General features: G+C 45.8%; 1 protein-coding gene across 1 annotated transcript in view; it reads left to right on the top strand.

Moving 5' to 3' along the window:
• The window catches only part of CNTNAP5 (contactin associated protein family member 5), an 865111-nt gene that overhangs the window by 566434 nt on the left and 278277 nt on the right, over positions 1-20400 (top strand). Inside the window, 1 exon segment of the mRNA XM_081095918.1 lies at positions 10097-10297. Coding sequence (XP_080952044.1) covers positions 10097-10297 — 201 coding nt within the window.

The following is a 20400-nucleotide window of genomic DNA, read 5'->3' as shown; positions in this document are numbered from 1 at the left end:
GGTGAATAAGGCCCTGACTCCTTTAGGGCTAAGGCAAGGCCTCTGCAGCCAGCCCACTGCCTGCGGCTGCCCGAGGTCAGCCTCAGCTCTGTCAGCTCTCCTGAATATAGGGAAGGCGCTCTTTACTATGAACTGGTGGCCCGGGGATGGGGTATAGTCTTAGGGTTGATCCCATTTAATTCACATGATGTATTGGGAGGTACAGATTCTCTCTAATGTGTATTTTGAGGAAATGTGGGCTCAGAGAGAGTGGAGAGTGTGGCCAGTGTCACTTAGATGTGAGAGGCATTAGGTCTATGCAAGTGCCCAGCTTTTTCCTGGGAAGCACCCAGCAGGCCCTGCCACAGACTCCTAAAGACCTAGTGTGCCGAATCGGTTTGGCTCAGTGGATAGAGCATCGGCCTGCGGACTCAAGGGTCCAGGGTTCAATTCCGGTCAAGGGCATGTACCCTGGTTGAGGGCACATCCCCAGTGAGGGGCGTGCAGGAGGCAGCTGATCGATCTCTCTCATCGATGTTTCTAACTCTCTATCCCTCTCCCTTCTTCTCTGTAAAAAATCAATAAAATATATTTAAAAAAAATAAAAAAAAATAAAAGACCTAGTGTAAGGGTGAGACGTGTAAGGGCAGCTACAGCCTGTCCACCCGCCCCACAGCCCTCTCCCTACCAGGGGTTGGATCTGGAGCCCCTGCCTCCTTTTCCCCTGCTCAGAGGCCAGGCACTGAGCTCAGCCTTGCCTCCTCCTGCCCCAGCCAGGATCAGGTTTCCTCTGAACCAGGGGGGATGCCCTCAGGGTTCAGAGTGCCCTTCAGCCTTCATCCTACCTCCTCAGTCCCTAACATGATGCGCAGCACACACTAGGCACCTCATACTTTTCTTGAATAGCCCAGCAGACAAACAAACAAGTAAATACAGTGTGCATGGAGTCCGTTCAAAAGCATACCCTCCAACACCATAAACTTCCCCAGGTCTCTTTGATCTTGGCCCCTATTTTAAAGCAAGCAGAGAGAAAAATAAACTCCCACAAGTTATATAAAAAGGAAATTCTAAAGAGAAGGGGGGGGATCAGTCACACCAGGCCAGTTGTGCGGAGGTCATCCAGTGTGGCCCCTGCGGGCAGTGGAGCGCGGTCACAGGCGGAGCTGGCTCCTGGCCTGACGACCGGACATCTCTGGCTACTGCAGTGATGTGGGCGCGCCCGGCCCAGAGGGGGACGCCCTCCCCAACCACAGCAGCCCCAGAGCAGAGCTGCAGCAGGGCAGCAGGCCTGCAAGGCTCTCCTATCCACAGGGAGGGAGCATGGCCCTGGCGCGAATTCTTGTAAAGGAGCTGAAAGTACTTTTATTCTCTCTGTCTCCCTTTCCTTTAAGTTGAGAGGAAGGTGGCATTGACTCCTCAGCTCAGGTTCCCATAACTGTTCCTAATGGTGAGGTGGTCCCTTCGAATCCTCCCTGGATCAGAGCGGCTTGTAGCAGGTCACATCACTGGACATGGGTTAAGTCCAGCCTACAGCTGAGGAGACTGAGGTCAGGGGTCAGTGTCTTTGCCACACTTAGGAGCCCGTGGGGTGGAGCGGCCTTGCCTGGCCCAGCAGCCCGAGCCCCAGTTGCTCCGCAGCATCTGCCCCTGCATCCACAGAGGCCTTCCACGCAACATCCACCAGCAGTCACTGCTTGTGATTTAAACGGGGAGATAAGATAGGAACATATGAAAAATTAAATAAACTCAAAGCAAAACAACAAGAACTGTCACGAGGCTGTAGATGTGTGGATAGTAAATGAGTGGTGGAGACGGTGCTTGGAGGGTTATTTACACTGTCTTTACCCTTGGCGTGGGAAATGCACTCTGTCAACACAGATAACTGCACCAGAAGCGACCCCAGGGACCTTAATATAGGCCTGCTTTATCACAGTAGGCGGGTAAGTGAATTGGCACATTTTTCAAAGGACTCTAAGCAGCTCCCCACAGTGATTTAAGTTCAATTAAGCTGGGTATTGACAATCTGTAGAGTTCCTTCTAAGTATTATGATAGAAAAATTGAACTTTTTTCTTGCTCTGCAAAGAGACAAATATGTGTATAGAATGAGGTCTTATTAATCAGAGTTATTTTTTGCCTCTCTCTCCTTTTTAACTTTTATTTTATTATTTTTTTCAGAAGAATGATCACCATGGTAACAGATGAAACAACTTGCAACATCTGTAATTATTATTATTAATAATAATGATTATCACAATAATAATAGCAATCAGATAGAATGACAGGAAGAAAAACATGAAAAAAAATTGGCTGGTTCTGTGTGTAAACAGTTTTCAGCTCCTGAAATGAGTGTAAGGGGCCTCAGACAGGCCCCTGGAAAACCCAGGATGAGGTCACAGAGAGCTGTCTGGTAATGACTTGGGAATATGTCACAACATCATAGAATGTTGCAGAATATTCCACTGTAACTACTCTGCTGAGACTTGGTGCATACTCTTCTCTTGTTGATGTTGTTGAATGTATGTGTGTATTGATCTTATAACTTGAAATTCCTTTTTTTAAATCTGGTCCATCACATAACAAATGTATAAAAGAGCTGCTTTGGAAATGCTGGAGGAAAGACCTAGCAGAATATAGATGATAGTGATTGACTAACCTCCTCACTTGACAAGATTTCCTGAAGAGCTACAGGCACCCAATGCTAGGCCAGGCTCCTTGGCCACAGGATAGAGACCCCCGTCCTTCTATAGTCCATTTTCAAGGAGAAAAAGGCACAGTATCCACTGGACAGGCTTCTCTATCAGCCCCACGCAACCTTTCCCTCATCAGATCTCTAGTAGCCCCATCACTCATGAGCTCGAGAGTACTTATAACAGTGCCAGATGTTTGTCATTCTTGTGTACACACTGATGTGTGCACTGGAGCTCAGCCGTGCATATGGTCCTGGGTATGTATGCTAGTGGCAAGCAGGGCACTAACTGAGCATAACTTTGAACAGAGGAATGCATGATACGTTTTACATCTTGGGAGACCTAATAGCTTTATGGGAATAGACTTGAAAGCTAAATTCACAGTGCAATTAGAAGAATGCTTTACTAATCTGCATAACAATGTATTGTTAACTTTTTAACTTTTACAGTAAAAAGTTAATGTAAAACTTTTAACTGCTCAAGAGCCATTGAGCAACCTTAGCATATTATTAGCAAATTACGCTTTGATAGGTTGAACAGACGACTGGCTGACCGGACACTTAGCATATTAGGCTTTTATTATATAGGATTTTCATTAAAATGATATTACAAGCCCTGCTTTCCAAGAAGGAAACCGGAGGTGGCTATGTAACTTGATCAAAATGCATTTGAAATGATGCATTGGAACTTTATCACACATGCTGTTTGTTAGCCTATGGCCTGCAGTTCCTTTACTTGTAAAGGCGGCGTGCTAGGGGGTGTGGTGCATGGTCAAGAGCTCATTCTCCTTTATGCCAGTGAATGATCATCATGGCTAACTGATGCTCTTAAAAAGCAAATATTTTATTTTTATTTTTATTTTTAAAAATGTAGTGAGATGTTTTTGACGTATAACATTGCTTAAGGTGTTCAGTGTGTTGATTTCATACATTTATATATTGCAATATTACCACTGCAATGGTGTTAGTGAACATCGCTAGCATATCATGTGATTATCATACTTTTTGTGAAGAATAAGATCTAGTCTCTTAGCAATTTGTTTTGAAGTTTATAATATGAAAGTGTGAACTAAGCACTAAGCTTGTATTAGATCTCCAGAATGCATTTATTTACAAGCTTGTGGCTTTAAACAACATCTTTCCATTTCCCTAAAGCTGTAGTTATTAAACAGCATGGCACTGGTATAAAATAGATATACAGACCAATGGAACAGATAGAGAGCCCAGAAATAAACCCTGGCACTACAGCCCACTCATATTTAACATGGGTGCAAAGGATACCCAATGGAGAAATAAAAGTTTCTTCAATAAATGGTGTTGGAAAACTGGATAACCACATACAGAAAAAAATGAAATTAGACTTCTATCTTACACCACTCACAGAAAAATTAATTCCAAATGGACTAGAAACTTAAACATAAGACCAGATACCATAAAACTCCCAAGAAAAAACATTGAGAAGAAGCTCCTTGACATCAGTGTTACTGATAATTTTTTGGATATGACACCAAAAATACAAGTAACAAAAGCAAAAGTCAACAAGTGGGACCACATCCAACAAAAAAAGCTTCTGCACAACTAATATAATGGAAAGACAGCCTATGAAATGGGAGAAAATACATGCAAAACACATATTGGAGGGAAAAAGCAAATATTTTAAATGTATAATAACTATTTCGTTAGACTAACTGAGATACTTAGTGAACTGAACAGATTCTTTCTAGTTCAAAATTTCAAAATGCTTTTTGCTATTGAGCAGAAAATGTGTCCTGGATGACTCCATACCTGTGTTCTTTTGAGCAGGTAGAGAGCTGGGCTTGATTGTTGGTAAACAGCAGAATTATAACCAGAAAAATAATGGGTCCATGCAGCCAGTCACTACTTGAGGAAATTGAGCAGAGACGAGGTTGAATCATCTGAGTGTTTATCCTAACACTGCCAGTTGTGTGAGAGAGCAGCAGATCACCCACAAAAATCTGCTCTGCACCCCAACATAAGCCAGCTGCTTATATTGGATAGAAGGACAAAGATTACAAGGGAATGTAGACAAAAGGTATCCAAATGGGCAGTTTGCAGGTCTGGAGATTTGCAAAGGCCTGTGATATGCAAAGGGCTGGGGGTCTTCAAAGGGCTGGCAATCCTGGTTTCTGCAACAAGGTTAATCTTTCCATGATAACAGGCAGCTCCTGATGGGAGGAAAGGATGCATTTCCAGATAGGGTAGAATGTGCCTTCTTTAATCAGAATAAAACAATCACGGTTAACAGAGGATGATTAATATCTCTTACAATTCTAGCTGGTCCCCAATATTCTATTTCTGCCCCTAACAGAATGAATGATAGGGGATGAACAGATAGCAAAATGGGAGTATCAATGTCTTTTTTTCAGGTTTCTGGGTTCATAAAAATTAAACAACATATTCTGCTGATGAAATTTCAGGAGATGTAAAGGACATCAATAAATACAGACAGACATGAGGCTATTTCCGAGTGAAAAGATAATTGAACAGATGGTAATAATTCATCATGTACAGCAGCAACTATAGTACAAGGAACTGCACTCCATCCTGCTTTTTAACCTCATTTGCCAGATGAGATCCCAACTCCAACTCTCCAGGGAATGAAGTTGAGATCTTCGTTCTAATGCAATAAAGAAAAAGTTCTAATGTATCAATTCTTAACTCTTTTGCATGTTGAACAACTTATTATGTGTCCATGTAGAACATATAGTTTTAATATTATAAAACATTATAATACTACTAGAGACCCAGTGCACAAATTAGTGCACCAGTGGGGTCCCTCAGCCTGGTCTGTGGGATCGAGCCAAAACTGGGTCTCCAACATCTTCTGAGGGGTCCAGATTGTGAGAGGGTGCAGGCCAGGCTGAGGAACCCCACCAGTGCACGATCGGGGCCAGGGAGGGATGCAGGAGATTGGCCAGCTGGGGAGGGACCATGGGAAAGCTCCAGGGCATGTCCAGTCCAGCTCTCTCAGTCCCAATCGGCTGGACCCTGGCAGCAAGCAAGCTAACCTACTGGTCAGAGTGTCTGCCCCTGGTGGTCAGTGCACATCATAGAGAGTGGTTGAGCAGCCTTAGCATATTATTACCATATGACTTAATGATGCTATGTGGATCACTTTTGAAATGAGACAGATTGGACACAGTACAATTGGGGACACATTTACTTCTCTCTCTCTCTGAGCATTCATATATCTGCATAGCTACATCTTTATATCTGTATAGACATAGGTAAAACTATAGAGGTAACAATATATTGTAGAATGTTCTAGTATGAGGCAGCAACACGCCATCTATTATTGGACTTGGTTTCCCTCTTCTGCTTCTAAGCACCTTGGGCATTTCAAAACTGTCCATCATTCTTTGTCCCTTTACAGCAGTGGTTCTCAACCGCTTTGAAAAGTTGAACAGATGACCGGATGACCGGACACTTAGCATATTAGGCTTTTATTATATAGGATTTTCATTAAAATGATATTACAAGCCCTGCTTTCCAAGAAGGAAACCGGAGGTGGATATGTAACTTGCTCAGCATCTCCCAGCTGGCATGCAGCAGAGCCCAGGTTCTAAGGAATGGATGTGTCCACAGTGCAGGCTGTCTCAGCACACCTTGCAGCCCGGAGACTGTGACACACCCTGTGCTGGGGTCTTGTGCTGGAGGCAGGCCAGCAGAGGCTGGTGTTTGGAGCCTGGAGGACTTTATAATGCGTTTCCAGTCTCAGCATAGATGATTCACCCTCATTCCCTACATGAAATTGGACTTTCTCGAGTTATAGGCAATCTTTGTAGGTTGAATCGTGTGACGTTCCCAAAACTTCAAAAATAAAGCAATTCCTGTTCTGGGTCTTTTGAAATGGGTGTGTTTTACTCATGAATTTCGATGGATTTGGGGAGGGAAGGTTGGGCAGAGTTTATCTTCTCTCCCCATAAGGCATCTCTTACCTTATGCTCTGGGAAAGAACCTGCACACCATCCTGAGAACTACCTGAGGCCACTCTCCGCTTGCCCTCTCCTGGATGCTGTTGCTAATAATAGCAGCACCGGCCACCTGTGAGACACCGATGCCTTTATGTATGATGGGCAGCATAGATTTCTGTGGAATGCCGTTCATTTGGTGAATAATGGGCCTCCTTGCATAAACCCCCTCACTTCATCTTTACAACAACCCTGTATAGTCGGCCTCATTGCTGCTTTTCAGATGTTACTGAAGAGGAAACTGAACTTTAGAGAAGTAATCATTTGACAAGGTTGCTAAGCCTTGCATGCCAATCCAGATCTTCTGACTCCAGAGCCTGACCACATACACTAACCTTCGCCCACCCATGGACCAAAGAACCACCTTGAATACTTAGCTTCCAGAGCCATGTTTTAGTACAAGCATGTGTGGGTTCGTGAATGCATCCCCTGCATCCACGTAATGGGCTGTTTAGAACAAATTTTACTTGTTTGAAAACCCTTCAGAGCTGACTTCACATGGACCTTCCCCAGGCGAAACCACAGTACCCGCCCTAAAGCAGGGAGCAGGAGCTGGCCCATGGAGGCTCTCACGAGGGCCACCATCCACTGGCCTTTACTATTGTGTCCAGGTCAGGGCTTAACCTACACTACTGCCAATGACTTGGCAGGAGAGGGGGAATAATACCAATTTACCCATTTGCTTTCAGTCTTTACTCTGCTATCTCCCAGGGGAAATGTAGTCAGAGGACAAGGGTATCTTTGAAAGGAAAGGCAACAACGAGACCAAAGTTTCCAGTAATCGCTATCTTCCTATCGCTCCCGCTGTGTTTGCAGTGGGGGCTTGTGACATCTAAGGGAATTGTGGGGAGTGTTTTGAAGCTCTTAGTGTCCCTTTGCATCTCCTGAATATTGCATATGCCAATAAGTGCCAATAGCTGAATTATTAAAACTTCAATTCACCCTCAGGGTCCCGAGGCAGAGTTGGCAATAGTAGTGACTTTAAGATGAAAGATTGTCTGACAGCTTCCTTTTCCATCTTGCCAAAGATAGAATATGATTTTGGCAAAGTGAGTCAATGATTAAATGAATAAGCAAATCAATTAATGGATGTATGAACAATCAGGTGAATGAATATACAGATATGAAAGTCTGTGTTCATTGGAAGGGAAATCTAAATCCATATGACTTAATGATGCTATGTGGATCACTTTTGAAATGAGACAGATTGGACACAGTACAATTGGGGACACATTTACTTCTCTCTCTCTCTGAGCATTCATATATCTGCATATCTACATCTTTATATCTGTATAGACATAGGTAAAAATATAGAGGTAACAATATATTGTAGAATGTTCTAGTATGAGGCAGCGACACACCATCTCTATTATTGGACTTGGTTTCCCTCTTCTGCTTCTAAGCACCTTGGACATTTAAAAACTGTCCGTCTTTCTTTGTCGCTCTACAGCAGTGGTTCTCAACCTTCTGGCCCTTTAAATACAGTTCCTCATGTTGTGACCCAACCATAAAATTATTTTCGTTGCTACTTCATAACTGTAATGTTGCTACTGTTATGAATCATAATGCAAATATCTGATATGCAGGATGGTCTTAGGCGACCCCTGTGAAAGGGTCGTTCGGCCGCCAAAGGGGTCGCGACCCACAGGTTGAGAACCGCTGCTCTACAGCGATGCATTATTAAGAAATTACTTATATTTAATTATTTTGTCAGCATTTATCTATATTGAAATTTTAAAGATTTTTATTAATTGTGTAACATTATTATTTCTACCAATCTGAATCATGTACTAATTTTACTTTCGAAGTCAAAATCCTTCATTCTGATATTTTTTTTTTTGACTTTTTAGAAAATGTAATTCTGTCTGTTAAACATTGGAGACATGTGGGTTATTAGTGGGCTGGCTTAGGAAACAGTCTTAAGATGAATTGGAATGTTTGAGCACAGTTTAACTTTATGCTCCAAGAAATGCGTCCTTTTTTAGAGCTGGAAAATACTTTAGAGATCATTGAAACCAAACTCAAACTCTTTTTCCCTTTCCTCCCCCTATTTTGTTGACCCTAACAGGCAAGGCGGTAAAATTACTTATCCCCAGTCACAATCTTGCCTCTTAGTGTGCTAATCAATGGTGGCTGCGCGCAGTGTGCGTGCTCATCATTCTTGTCCCATAGGCCTCGGAGCATTTTTACTTCTTAGACCTTGGCTTGCGCATTTGCAAGACTGAGGAGGTGAGGGTGAGGGAGCCACGGGCGTCTACGTGGGGCTCCTCTCCAGCCCTGAGAACCGAGGAAGAGGAATGATGTCACGGTGGTAAAGAAGCTCAGATGACGAAAGCTTCCCGAGGTGTCCCCTTTCCTCCTTGGCTTCATCCATAAGCAGCTTCAGAATTAAATTCAACCCCCATCACAGTAAAGGCTTTGCCCTAAGTTATTGTTACAGAATGTCTGATGCCTGCCAGATAGTGTCTTGAAACTTTATATTTTGGGTTGTTATTCCACAGTAACTGCCCTGCCACAGGGGGGATGGTTTTGCTGTGCTTATATTTTTATATTTTTATTTTTTTTACTGATGATAACACTGACCCCCGCCCCCCCCCCCCCCATAGTGAGGTGACTTGTCTAAGCTTGTTCTCAGCAGAGAGAGGTTTCACATACAGGCCTCCCAGTTTCTAACACTCACATCCCTCCCCTCTCTCCTAGCCTTTCATTTTCCCTGTTCTGGGGAATGCATGTTTTAAAGGTCCCTGACTTAAAGGTCTTCGCCCCTGCATGTTCTTTTCCTGTAAGCCTCCGCAAATACTTTTGACAAACAGGATGAATAATAATAACATAAAAAACCTGCAGTGAAGTGCCTTGGAATTCAATGGGGATTGCCAAATTCTATCCTTGTTAACTGTGTTTTACAGAGACTCTGTGTGTAGGTCTTATTTCCCCTGGAACGTGTGGTTTCTGTGATAACCACGGGTGCTAGTGTTTCTCTTGTGAAGGGGGGGTGTGCCAGTAGATGGAGGAGGGCTTTGGGGGACTCACACCCGGGTTCCAGTTCCTGCATCGTCACTATCTGCCATCCTGAGCAAGCTGCCTGAGTCTCTTCATTGCATTTCCCCCACTTCTGACCTGGCCATGTCGGCTCCCTTCGGATTTAAGTAGCATTGATTTTAAATGAGATAACGGGATTAAATGCTTAGCTTGCAGCCTGTGGAATCAGCTCCAAAACAGCAGCTCTTAAGATTACTAACCTGCTTTCTCCCCTAGTGGAGCTCTGTGAGGAGCAAAAATTCTCTGGTCAAACCCTGGGCATGAGCAGAGCAGCCGGTGGTGATCATGGCCCCCTGGGGAACCGCCATCACATGGCCTGCACCAGCCTCTTTTTTCCAGTGTGATCCTTTTCTGAACTTTCTTCTAACCCTCCTTCCTTGGGCTGTGTTTTCTGGGCAGAGGACAAGATCTGGACGTCGGTGCAGCACAACAACACAGAGCTGACCCGTGTGCAGGGCGCCAGCCCCGAGAAGCCCTACTCCATGGCCTTGGACTACGGGGGCAGCCTGGGGCAGCTGGAGGCCGTGATCGACAGCTCGGAGCACTGTGAGCAGGAGGTGGCCTACTACTGCAGGAGGTCCCGCCTGCTCAACACGCCAGGTAAAGCTCGCAGGCCCCCTGCTCTGGTTGGCCATGCAGGGTGACCACAGCGGCAGAAGGGCTACATAACCTGGAATATCACAGAGGTGGGTGTTTGCCCACAAGGAAGCTGCACTGAGCCGGGAGGGAAAGGCTGCCGGGAGAGGACTGTGATGGACCACCTACTGATGCCCAGGGTGGGCCGGGAGCAAGTTCCATGGCCTCTGAAGGTCTCTCCCCATCTCCCAAAGGGAAGGGCGGCCACACCCACCCTGCCACAGCAGTGACCATGAAAAGGGCCTTGAGAGCAATGGCACTTGAAGTGAGCAATGGAGCCAGACATAAAAACGTGCAGGCGACAGCATATGGGAAGGCAACAGGGGCTCTGCACATTCCCCAAGAGCAAGGAGTGGTGTCTGGGGGCAAAGCGTTGGGGCTCAGTGCGAAACAATGAGCCCGGTGGGTAGCAGGTCCTGTGTGCTGCCTGAAACGCGGAGGCCTCTGGAAATGCATTTTATAAAAATAACACTTGATTTCAGAAAAAAAAATTAGATAAACCCTATTTTTTAATCTTTTTTGATGGTTATTTTTTAGAGTGGATAGTTGATTTTGTCATTAACATGCTTGCAAGAACAAAGAACAAAACCAAACAGAAATTTCCTAGAATTGCTTACAAAAACACCCAGGCATGTCGCAAAATGTCAGGTGGGCTTGGCCAAGATTATGCCCACCCTGGGAATCGTCAGTTTTGTAAACATAGCTCATCATTTGTTTAGTTGCAGTGTGTGTGTGTGTGGGAGGGGGAGGCGGGGGGGAGAGCTGGGGCAGGGGGGGGGGGGGAGGCTGCCCACCATGGGGATGTGAGGTGGCCAAAAAAGTGTGTCAGAATCTTTAGCGTCATGTAATTTAGAGCCCAGTGCTTGGAAGTTGGGAATGGTGAAAGGCCTGGGAAAACTAGACCCTGAAATGTCAAAAAGGAGAAAGCCTGTGCCCCTCACTAAATGTGACCCACAGCCGCCCTGATCAAGAATCTTTAGGGGACACCTTGTTCCACGTGAATGAGTTTTCCAGATAACTATTTCTTATTCCTTTAAGCACCAGAAATCTTTAAAGGAGTTTCTAACTATTTGAAGTGAAAATCTTTTTCAAATAGATTACATGCTGCCTTGCCTTCTTAAGCAGATAATTCCGAATATAAAATGTAACCTTTTCTTGATGACTCAGTACCATCACTGGGAAAATCAGTTACTGCAGGGCGGTGGGTGCACGGAGCACGCAGGCTGAGGTCGGAGCATGGTACCGGGCCCTTTCCCAGGCCTCAGTCCCTGTCCCTCTCCCTGTGTCTCAGCACCCGGCGCCCCCTCTGTAGGGTGTTGGTCCCAGGTTTCCCAGGTTGGGTTTGGCGGATGTAGGGAGGAGGTGAGCATGTTGCTGTGACTCTGGGATGTCCTCCAGCATCTGCGTTCTGTGCCGTCCGTGTGGCCACCCGCTGACGTCCTGCGTGTTTTATTTTTCTGCCGTCACTGCCTTTTACTTGACGTGTACATTGAGCAAGAGGGGCGTGGTTTGGGAGCAGGCCATGCTGGGAGTGAAGTCATGCCTCCTCTTTCTAGTTATGTGACTGTGCAAGTCACTAAACGTCTGGTTTCACCGCCAAACCATTTGCCTCAGAACCTGAGCGGCAGAGGCAGCAGGAAGATGGACAGAAGGGAGCCTGTGCTCCCACCACGGTGCGGGGCCAGCAGACCCGGGGGCCCTGTTTCTTTCCTTGCGCACAGCCTCCAGCCCAGAGGGAAGGCCCCAGACTGGTGCCAGGATGGGAAACAAGCTCAGGGAGAGGCTATCCTTATTTTAATGTGTAAATAGAATGGTTATACTGATCATAACTCATGCGAGACAATAATCTCACCCCCCAGAGCACACGGATGTTGTATTTGGTGTGTATCCTTCCAGATGTTTGGCCACATGGATATGCACAAAAGCACAGTTGGAACACACTGTATGTGTGTCGGGGTTTGAAGGTGTTCATTAATCCTCCCTTCCCCCATGGGTCTGAGTCAAAGGAGGTAGAGGAAGGAGGACAGTGGGCATGCTCCTAGTGTCTGTGTCCTCCTGGTGAGCTGGCTTGAAAAGCTCAGTGTGGGCCAGAGCCTAAGGGGCCCCTGGGCCTCCACCTGCAGTGCTTGTGGCACTGGGTGAGGTGGTGCTGCTGATAGAGTGCCTCCTAGCGACATGGCCCCAGCCTCTCAACCGTCACAACTAAAGGCCAGCCCAGGTGTGCTCACCTCATAGGCATGAGGCAGCCAATAGTGTACACAGGGATCCCAGAGCCAGGGCACTGGCCTAAGGGCGCTCCTATCACCAGTCCACAGACTGGCCAGTCCCTAAAGTCAGGGTTCTGGTCAGGGCCTCTCCTGGTCACACAGCTACTTTTCTTCATGTCCTCACATGGCAGGACTAAGGAGAGTGAACCTGCACTGATCCCGTTTCTGAGGGCTCCACCCCCTCCCCAAGACCCCCACCTCTTAATACCATCACACTGAGGGCTCCACCACCTCCCCAAGACCCCCACCTCCTAATACCATCACACTGAGGGCTCCACCACCTCCCTAAGACCCCCACCTCCTAATACCATCACACTGAGGGCTCCACCACCTCCCCAAGACCCCCACCTCCTAAGACCATCACACTGAGGGGCAGGGTTTCAACCCTGTGAATGGATTTGGGCGGGACTCAATCAGTTCATAACAGGCACATACATGCAGGAACACTGTACTAATCCCCCTCATTAAAGCCAAGCGCTTACCCTGGAAGACCAGGGAGCAGAGGGGAGATGGTGGAGACCCACTTCGCCTTACCTGGCCCTCAGTCTGGAAGAGCTGAGCAAGCATCCCCTTATCTGCCCAAGCGGGAGCCTGTGATATTGTTTTACTCTCTGAATTTCTCTCTCTCTCTCTCTCTCTCTCTCTCTCTCTCTCTCTCTCTCTCTCTCACACACACACACACAGACACACTGTACAAATACTGTTCCATATCAATAACTATGACTTTATGCCAAATGCTCATTAACAACAGAGTCTTTCATTATGTGGTTGTGCCGCAATGGAGAGTCTCCTTGGTGCCCAGCATCCTCTTGTGCGATTTCTTTCTGGTGTGAGGATTGGGTGGATGCACTTTTACACCCCCGCACTGTGCACTGAGAGGCGGGTTGGGAACCCTCCCCCATCCAGCTCTGAGCTCCCGGATCAGAGGTAAGAGGTCAATGCTGTTACAAGGAGACACCTTGATCTGAAGCCCATAGCTGCTGGAGAGCCTGGCCGAGTTTACTTCGGGTCAGTCATGCGAACAAGTTTGCCACTTGGGCTGTTCAAGTTCATCCATAGAACTAAGGATCAGTGCACTTCCAGCCCCCTTTCCCTGCCTCTAGGCCAGTGGTTCTCAACCTGGGCTGCACATTAGAATCACCTGGGAATCTTTTTAAAATCCTGATTTCTGGGCCTCATCCTCCGGAAATTCTGTTTCTTTGTTACTAATGTTGTGGCCCCACCTCATAGCAAAGAAACAGAATTTCCAGAGGATGAGGCCCAGAAATCAGGATTTTAAAAAGATTCCCAGGTGATTCTAATGTGCAGCCAAGGTTGAGAACCACTGCTGTAGTCTAGGCCGTTCAGTTATTCCACTCATTTCCTGATGCAGCATTTGAGTGGTTTCCACCTGGAGTCAACTGCTTCCCCTACTTATGTTGAAAAAAGGAAAATCCTATTTCCTTTAAAGTATTCTATAATTCTCAATTTTCCTCTTTAACTGATGATAGTTTAGTGAGCATATAGCAAATTAGCTATTGGCTACATATGCTAATATGTGGTATATAGTAATTTAGACTCTAAATCAGTGGTTCCCCACAGGGGGAAATTTGACTTTTAAGAGGGGCAATTTGACTTTTAAGGGGGGAAATTTGAGAATGAGTTATTAACAGTGAATTTTTTGCATTTCTTATGGTTCTAGGGGCCTCATATACAATATATAAGTATATTTTGTGACATATTTATGAATTTCAGTTCTCCATTATGTTTTGAAATGTTATTTGCTATTTTTTCATATCACTTCATATTATTATTTTAACAATTTTTAGTGATTTCTTCCTCAGTACTTCAACTGTCCTTTTGTTCTTTTATTTTTCTCTTTCATGGATGCCATATTCTTTCAAAGCTTGTTTAGACCAAGTTAATGGCCTATTAGGCTGATAGGAGTTCACTTTCTGAATAAGAATTAGATGTGCCCTAACCTGTTTGGCTCAGTGGATAGAGTGTCGGCTTGCAGACTGAAGGGTCCCGGGTTCGATTCCAATCAAGGGCATGTACCTTGGTTGCAGGCACATCCCCAGTAGGTTGTGTGTAGGAGGCAGCTGATCGATGTTTCTCTCTCATCGATGTTTCTAACTCTCTATCCCTATCCCTTCTTCTCTGTAAAAAATGAATAAAATGTATTTTTAAAAAAATAATTAGATGTAACAGGGAGGGAATCAGAATTTTAGAGATGCTTAAGTGGGGCATGGCCAAAACAAGGTTGGGAATCACTGTTCTAAATAAACATATATGTCTGAATATACAAACACCATGTTTACTAGTACATATTATAGAGTCTATGTTGTATAATAACATTGTGCATCGGCACCTATACTCATCATATACTCTTTGTATTCCCAAATAGACATATGAATGCCCTCATGTGTATAGACCCTCAGGTTCCATGTGCACAAAACTAATCATTATGTTTAGAAATCTCAGTAAGAAATTGTGATACAGAATAGTCACATTGCTGATAAAGAAGAAGTAACACTTCAAGGTTCTCTGGGGATTACTAAACGTAAAACACTTTGTGCCCAATACTTCATCCATTAACAGATGATTACATTTCCTTTCATACAATAAGTATTATTGATTCTTTATCGTGTGCCACGAACTTTTCTGGCTGGTGAAATGAAACAATGAAGAAAAAAAACAGTTCCTGTCCACATGCTTGTAGTAGGGATGACAGAAACAAACCAAACACACACAAGCATGCACATACACCACATATTTGCACACACATGCATACACACACATGCTAGTACACATATGCACACCAAGCATACACACACCACAAATTTACGCACATGCATGCAGTTATATACGCACATGCACACATGTTTGCACACATGGGCATGCATACATATTCACATACATGTACAGACATGCAAATGCCAATTTACACATCATCAGTTCATGGAAAGTGTGAGACAGAAAAGTGAAGACACATCAGGGGCCTGAGTGTGACCATAGTGGGAGTTCTCTTGCAGACAGGCAGGTAGGAAAGGTGCTCTTGGCTGCGAGGGGTCCTGCCACTGCCACCAGAGTCCTGGTTAAGGGACGGGTGGGGCCTGTGAAATCTGGGACTGAGGACTTCAGGCTGAGCATCAGCACCAGGTCAGTGCAGCTTGTGAGAGGGAAGAGGGAAAAAGGGTAACAGGAAAAGGACGTTGGGGTGCCCAGAGACCAGGCCATGCAAGGCTGACGATTGGATTTTATTGTAAGTGTGCAAGGGAGTCACTGGAACAAGGGATTTCTCTTTCTCTTCTATTGCAAAGCCCAGAGCTAATGTCTGCTTATGTCAGGCTAAAGCAGGTATTTGCAATATGCTAAGCACGTAGGTATTTTAGGTTACTGCCTATCCCTGGTGAACCCCCTCTGCCCCATTCTCTCTTTCTCCATCCCCTCCCTCCTTCCTCCTCATTCCTCTCCTCTTCTTCCCCACTCCCTCTCCTTCCTCCCTCCCTCCCTCATTGCTTTCTAACTGCCCTCTTTCCGCCCTTCCACATGCACACAGACACAGAGCATGCGGATAGAACTGACTGGAAGCCCATCCTCCGTTCAGCACACCACCTGCCACCATGCTATTGAAACCCATTTTGTCATGGGACCAGCATAATCAGAAGCTCAAACGTATGCCGTGACATCTGCACAGCAAATACTGGGGCAGTACGTGAAATACCTTGATTTAAAGGGCATTTCCCCTTTATGTACTGTAAACTCTATCAAGACACTCATGGTTCCTAGAATGCACCTTTTTGATCACCACTGCCACTACTGCCATTGTCTCTAAGCTTCTGAGCACCTTTTCTCTTCAGACATTTCAAAGGTTATTTTATTTAATCCTCTCAGTGATCTTATGGCATGTGCATTATCACTCTCTGCTTATTGATGGAAGGGGAGGTGCTAAGAAATAAGGTGTTTCCCCAAGGTCATAGCTGCTGAGTGCTAGAGACCAGTTTCAAAGGAATGCCTCTGGCTTTAACCTCCACCTCATTCCTAAATAATGTGCAGAGGAAGAAGAAAGGCCGCCCGGAGAGAAGGGAACCATGCAAGGGGGGGTGCAGGTGTCCGAAGAAAAAGCGCATCTTGGTCTGGTCATCAGCTCCTATTTAATAAACCACCTTTAAATTCCTTGGCTTAAAACAGGCAACAAGGGACAGATGAGCCACAGCGGTCACCTTCAAAGCGAGGGAAACTCGAGTCCATAAACTACCTTATTTTCAAAAATTTTCAGGGATAATCAACTAACCAAAGAAAATACAGCAAAAGAGGGCAGCATCAGGAGCCAAACCCAGGTCAGAGCTAATTCATGTCTGACTCTCCATTTTTCACCTTCCAGGGACTGCCGTTGCCCTCAAAGTAACCTGCTCTAATGCAGTTATAGGAGTTTACCAAAGGACTTAAGAACATAGAGACCATCGCGTGACTCAAGGCAGTGCACTTCGCTGCACGTGAAAGCCACCGTTCCTCATAATGTCCCCACTGCTACCTTTGAGTCAAAATCAGAGGTGGGTTTTATAAAGAAAACATATACCGTAACGAAGCTGAAGAACTGGGTGTGTATCTGAGGAAAATAAAACTGTCCACAAAGTTTATGACAGAACAGGTGTCTGGCTGCAAATGAATTGCTGTTCAGACCATGAGCTACTTAACTAATCAATGAGGATTGCCCCCAAAGCCACGTGCAGATCTTGGGTGAGCTGTGTTCTAATTTCCTCACCTCCGTGTGAAAGGCCACGCCCACTTCATCTCACGTGCTTGTGGGAGGCAGAACCCTGTTTTCTAGTTCTAACCTGCAGTGCAGCGGAAACAACATGGAAAAACATGGATTTTGGAATCATGAACCTGATATTAAACTTTACTTACTAGCTGTGAAATCCTGAATAAGTTACCTAGGTCTTCTGAGCCTCAGTTTCCTGATCTGTAGCATATAACGGCAGATGCCGTGTGCTGCATGTAGTAGACATTCAGGGCACACCTGTTATTTTACCCCCTGTCATGTCTGGTGGTGAAAGAGTTCTACCTTGGGACTTGCCTCTTGTTGGTCTATGGGCCTACGTACTTACTTTCTACACTGCAGTTCCCTACCTCAGAGTGCTGTTGAGAGCTAAATCCATGTCCCCTACCCAGCTCTAATCCACCCATCTATGTTCTCATCGCAATGACTGGTGCCATCATCTACCTAGTTTCTTAAGGTGAAAGCGCGGGACTCATTGCTCCTTCCCATCTCAGTTCCCAGGCAGCACACACACACCAAATCCATCCACCAGGCGGACTTTGGCTCCAGCCTCTTCTGCCCATTTCACTGCTTCTGCCTGAAGTCACAGCTCCTCGCCTCCTGACTGGACAAGGGCATCCGGGCCCTGCTCCCTCTCCTTTCCAGCCTTGACCCCACCCCCCACAGTTCACATCTCACACAGCCAAGTGACCATCTTTCCAAAACGAGATTCTGGGCCCCGGCTTCAAGCCCTCCCCTACCTGTGAGGGGGAACCCAGAGCTCTGAGGGTTCTCATCTCCAACTGCTGCTAAGCGGGCCCTTCCCCTGCATCCTGATCCTTGCCACGGTTCTCCCCACCTGGTGTTGCACCAGCCGCTCTCTCTACTCAGGTTTCATTCCACTTCCTATGCTTCTCTCTCAACTTACATTTACCTACAACTAAAGTCTCCAGTCCATCCCACTTCATCACCTCGTCCCATTTTAATATTCTGCAAAGAGGTTGTTACTACCAACCTCTTTCTTGTTGCTTTCTTCCAATTCGTTTATTTTTTACTGTCTACCTCCATTAGAACGTGAGCTCCATGAAAGAGGAGCTTTCTTTGTCTTGCTCAGCATTTTGTCCCATAATGCCTAGAATAGCACCTGGCACCTCGCAGACATTTAGCAAGTGGTTATTGAATGCATGGGAGATCCCTCCTCGATTAATAGGAAGTACCACTCCTATCCCTATGCCAGAGGACCCTGGTACAACAGCGCCTGGGGCTAAGCCTGCAGCACAGTCTCCTGCTGGGAGAAAGCGCGCCACAGAGTGGGAGGTGGGGTAGAGGGGGGCTGGGAGGGGGCTGCCCACCCGCTCCTGGATCATCTACCATCGCCTCCTTGACCCTCAGAAAGTTCCGTTTTATGGGCCTCCCGTCTCGCAGCTCTGATCCGTGCAGGTTATATATAGTCGCTGCTCTCCACTGCCCTTTCTTCCCTGACGCGCCGCGACTCTGTACTAACCCACGCTCAGTGAGGTGAAATACGTGCAGGTTTCCTGTCTTGTCACAGTAAAGAACTAGAGGGCTTGGTTTAAAAAAAGACTTTTTTAGACTCTTAAGACCATGAAATATGATAATTTATTTATATAGTAGGTGATGCTTTTTGACACCTTCATGCACCTGGTCGTCTCAGAATATACTTTCTTGTGGAAACACTGGTTGTGCAGAGAAGGTATGAACCTTTCCCAAGGCCATTACAAGCCAAGAATCATGAGAATAACACATTCTTACCTGTAAGTAGTTATGACTCTATTACAGTATTTACTTTGTAAACGCATTCAGTTAGACGTGGAAGACAGCTGCACAGACGAGGCCCAGCAGTCTGCAAAGGCTCCGCGCTATGGCAGCTCCCCAGCGGGACTTCCTCCCGCCTGAGCCCTCGCATACCCAGGCCAGTGAAGACGTGGACTAGGAATCTAGGCATTGGCGACGTGATCTTAGATATGGTATTCAACATCTCTAGGCCTCAGTTTCCCCATCTCTCAGAATGAGGATGACAAAAATAACATAATAGCATCCATAAGAACAAAAATGTTTGGAAACTTTTACGCTTTAAAGTTTAACTTCTCAGTTTGTCTAAATTTTTTGAAATGACAGAGGTGATTTTGTAAACAATGTTCACTGTCCTCTCCTTTTTGCTGAGAGGAAGGAACGGGTGAATTACAGTGTTTTCATTCCTGTGTGCCTTCCTCCACATGCATGTAGGTGCATGTATGTGCTTGTGTGTGTGTGTGTGTGTGTGTATGCATGCATGTGCGTGCCCGTGCTTGTATGTGTGTAGGGATTGCTAAACCATAACCTTAGTGTGACACAGTAGAAATGTTTTAAGGTCTGAAGAAAAAAATAACTGAATTCCCTGCTCTGCCATTTTCTTGCTGGGTAGCCATGGTGAGGTCATTACTTGAATCTGTGAGTCATGTTTTCTCATCTGCAAAATTTTCACTGACCTTCCAGGCTTTTCCAGGAAGCATGATGCATAAGTAAATGGAGCTGACACAGTGGCTACTGTCATTGAAGGAGCTTGTGTCAGTGTCGGCAGAATTAGAGACGGCGCCTACATGTCAGTGAGGTGCAAAATGCTCAGGAAAGGAGGAGGTACCTTTTCTTGGGTAAATACCATGGATCTTCTAGGAAAGGTATCACTGCCTTAAGGCACAGATGGAGAGAGAGGAGTCAATGTGGTGGGAAAGGCATGGAGTGGGCCAGTGTGATTCACCCTCAGAGGGTAAGGAGAAGACGGATTTGGGAACTAAACAGCTTAAGTTGTTGCTGCTTCTTGCAGAGGAGGAGGCCGAGAAGGTGGGAAGAAAGGAGGGCAGGATGGGGGGGGGGGCACTCTGACTCAGGTGCTCGGCAGCAGGCTTCTGTGGTGAACTCATCTACTGCCACTGAGTGAAGGGTGGCATGATAGGAACTTGACCAAGTGGCTGTAGAGAGAGAACTGACTGGGTCCAGAAAAGATGGCAGAAAAAAAATTAGTTAGTGGTAGAGAAAAGAGGTAAGAAGCAAGAAGT

This window comes from Myotis nattereri, assembly GCF_964212035.1.
Source record: "Myotis nattereri genome assembly, chromosome: 7".
Classification (NCBI taxonomy): domain Eukaryota; kingdom Metazoa; phylum Chordata; class Mammalia; order Chiroptera; family Vespertilionidae; genus Myotis; species Myotis nattereri.
This window is presented reverse-complemented; position numbering and strand designations above follow the sequence as displayed.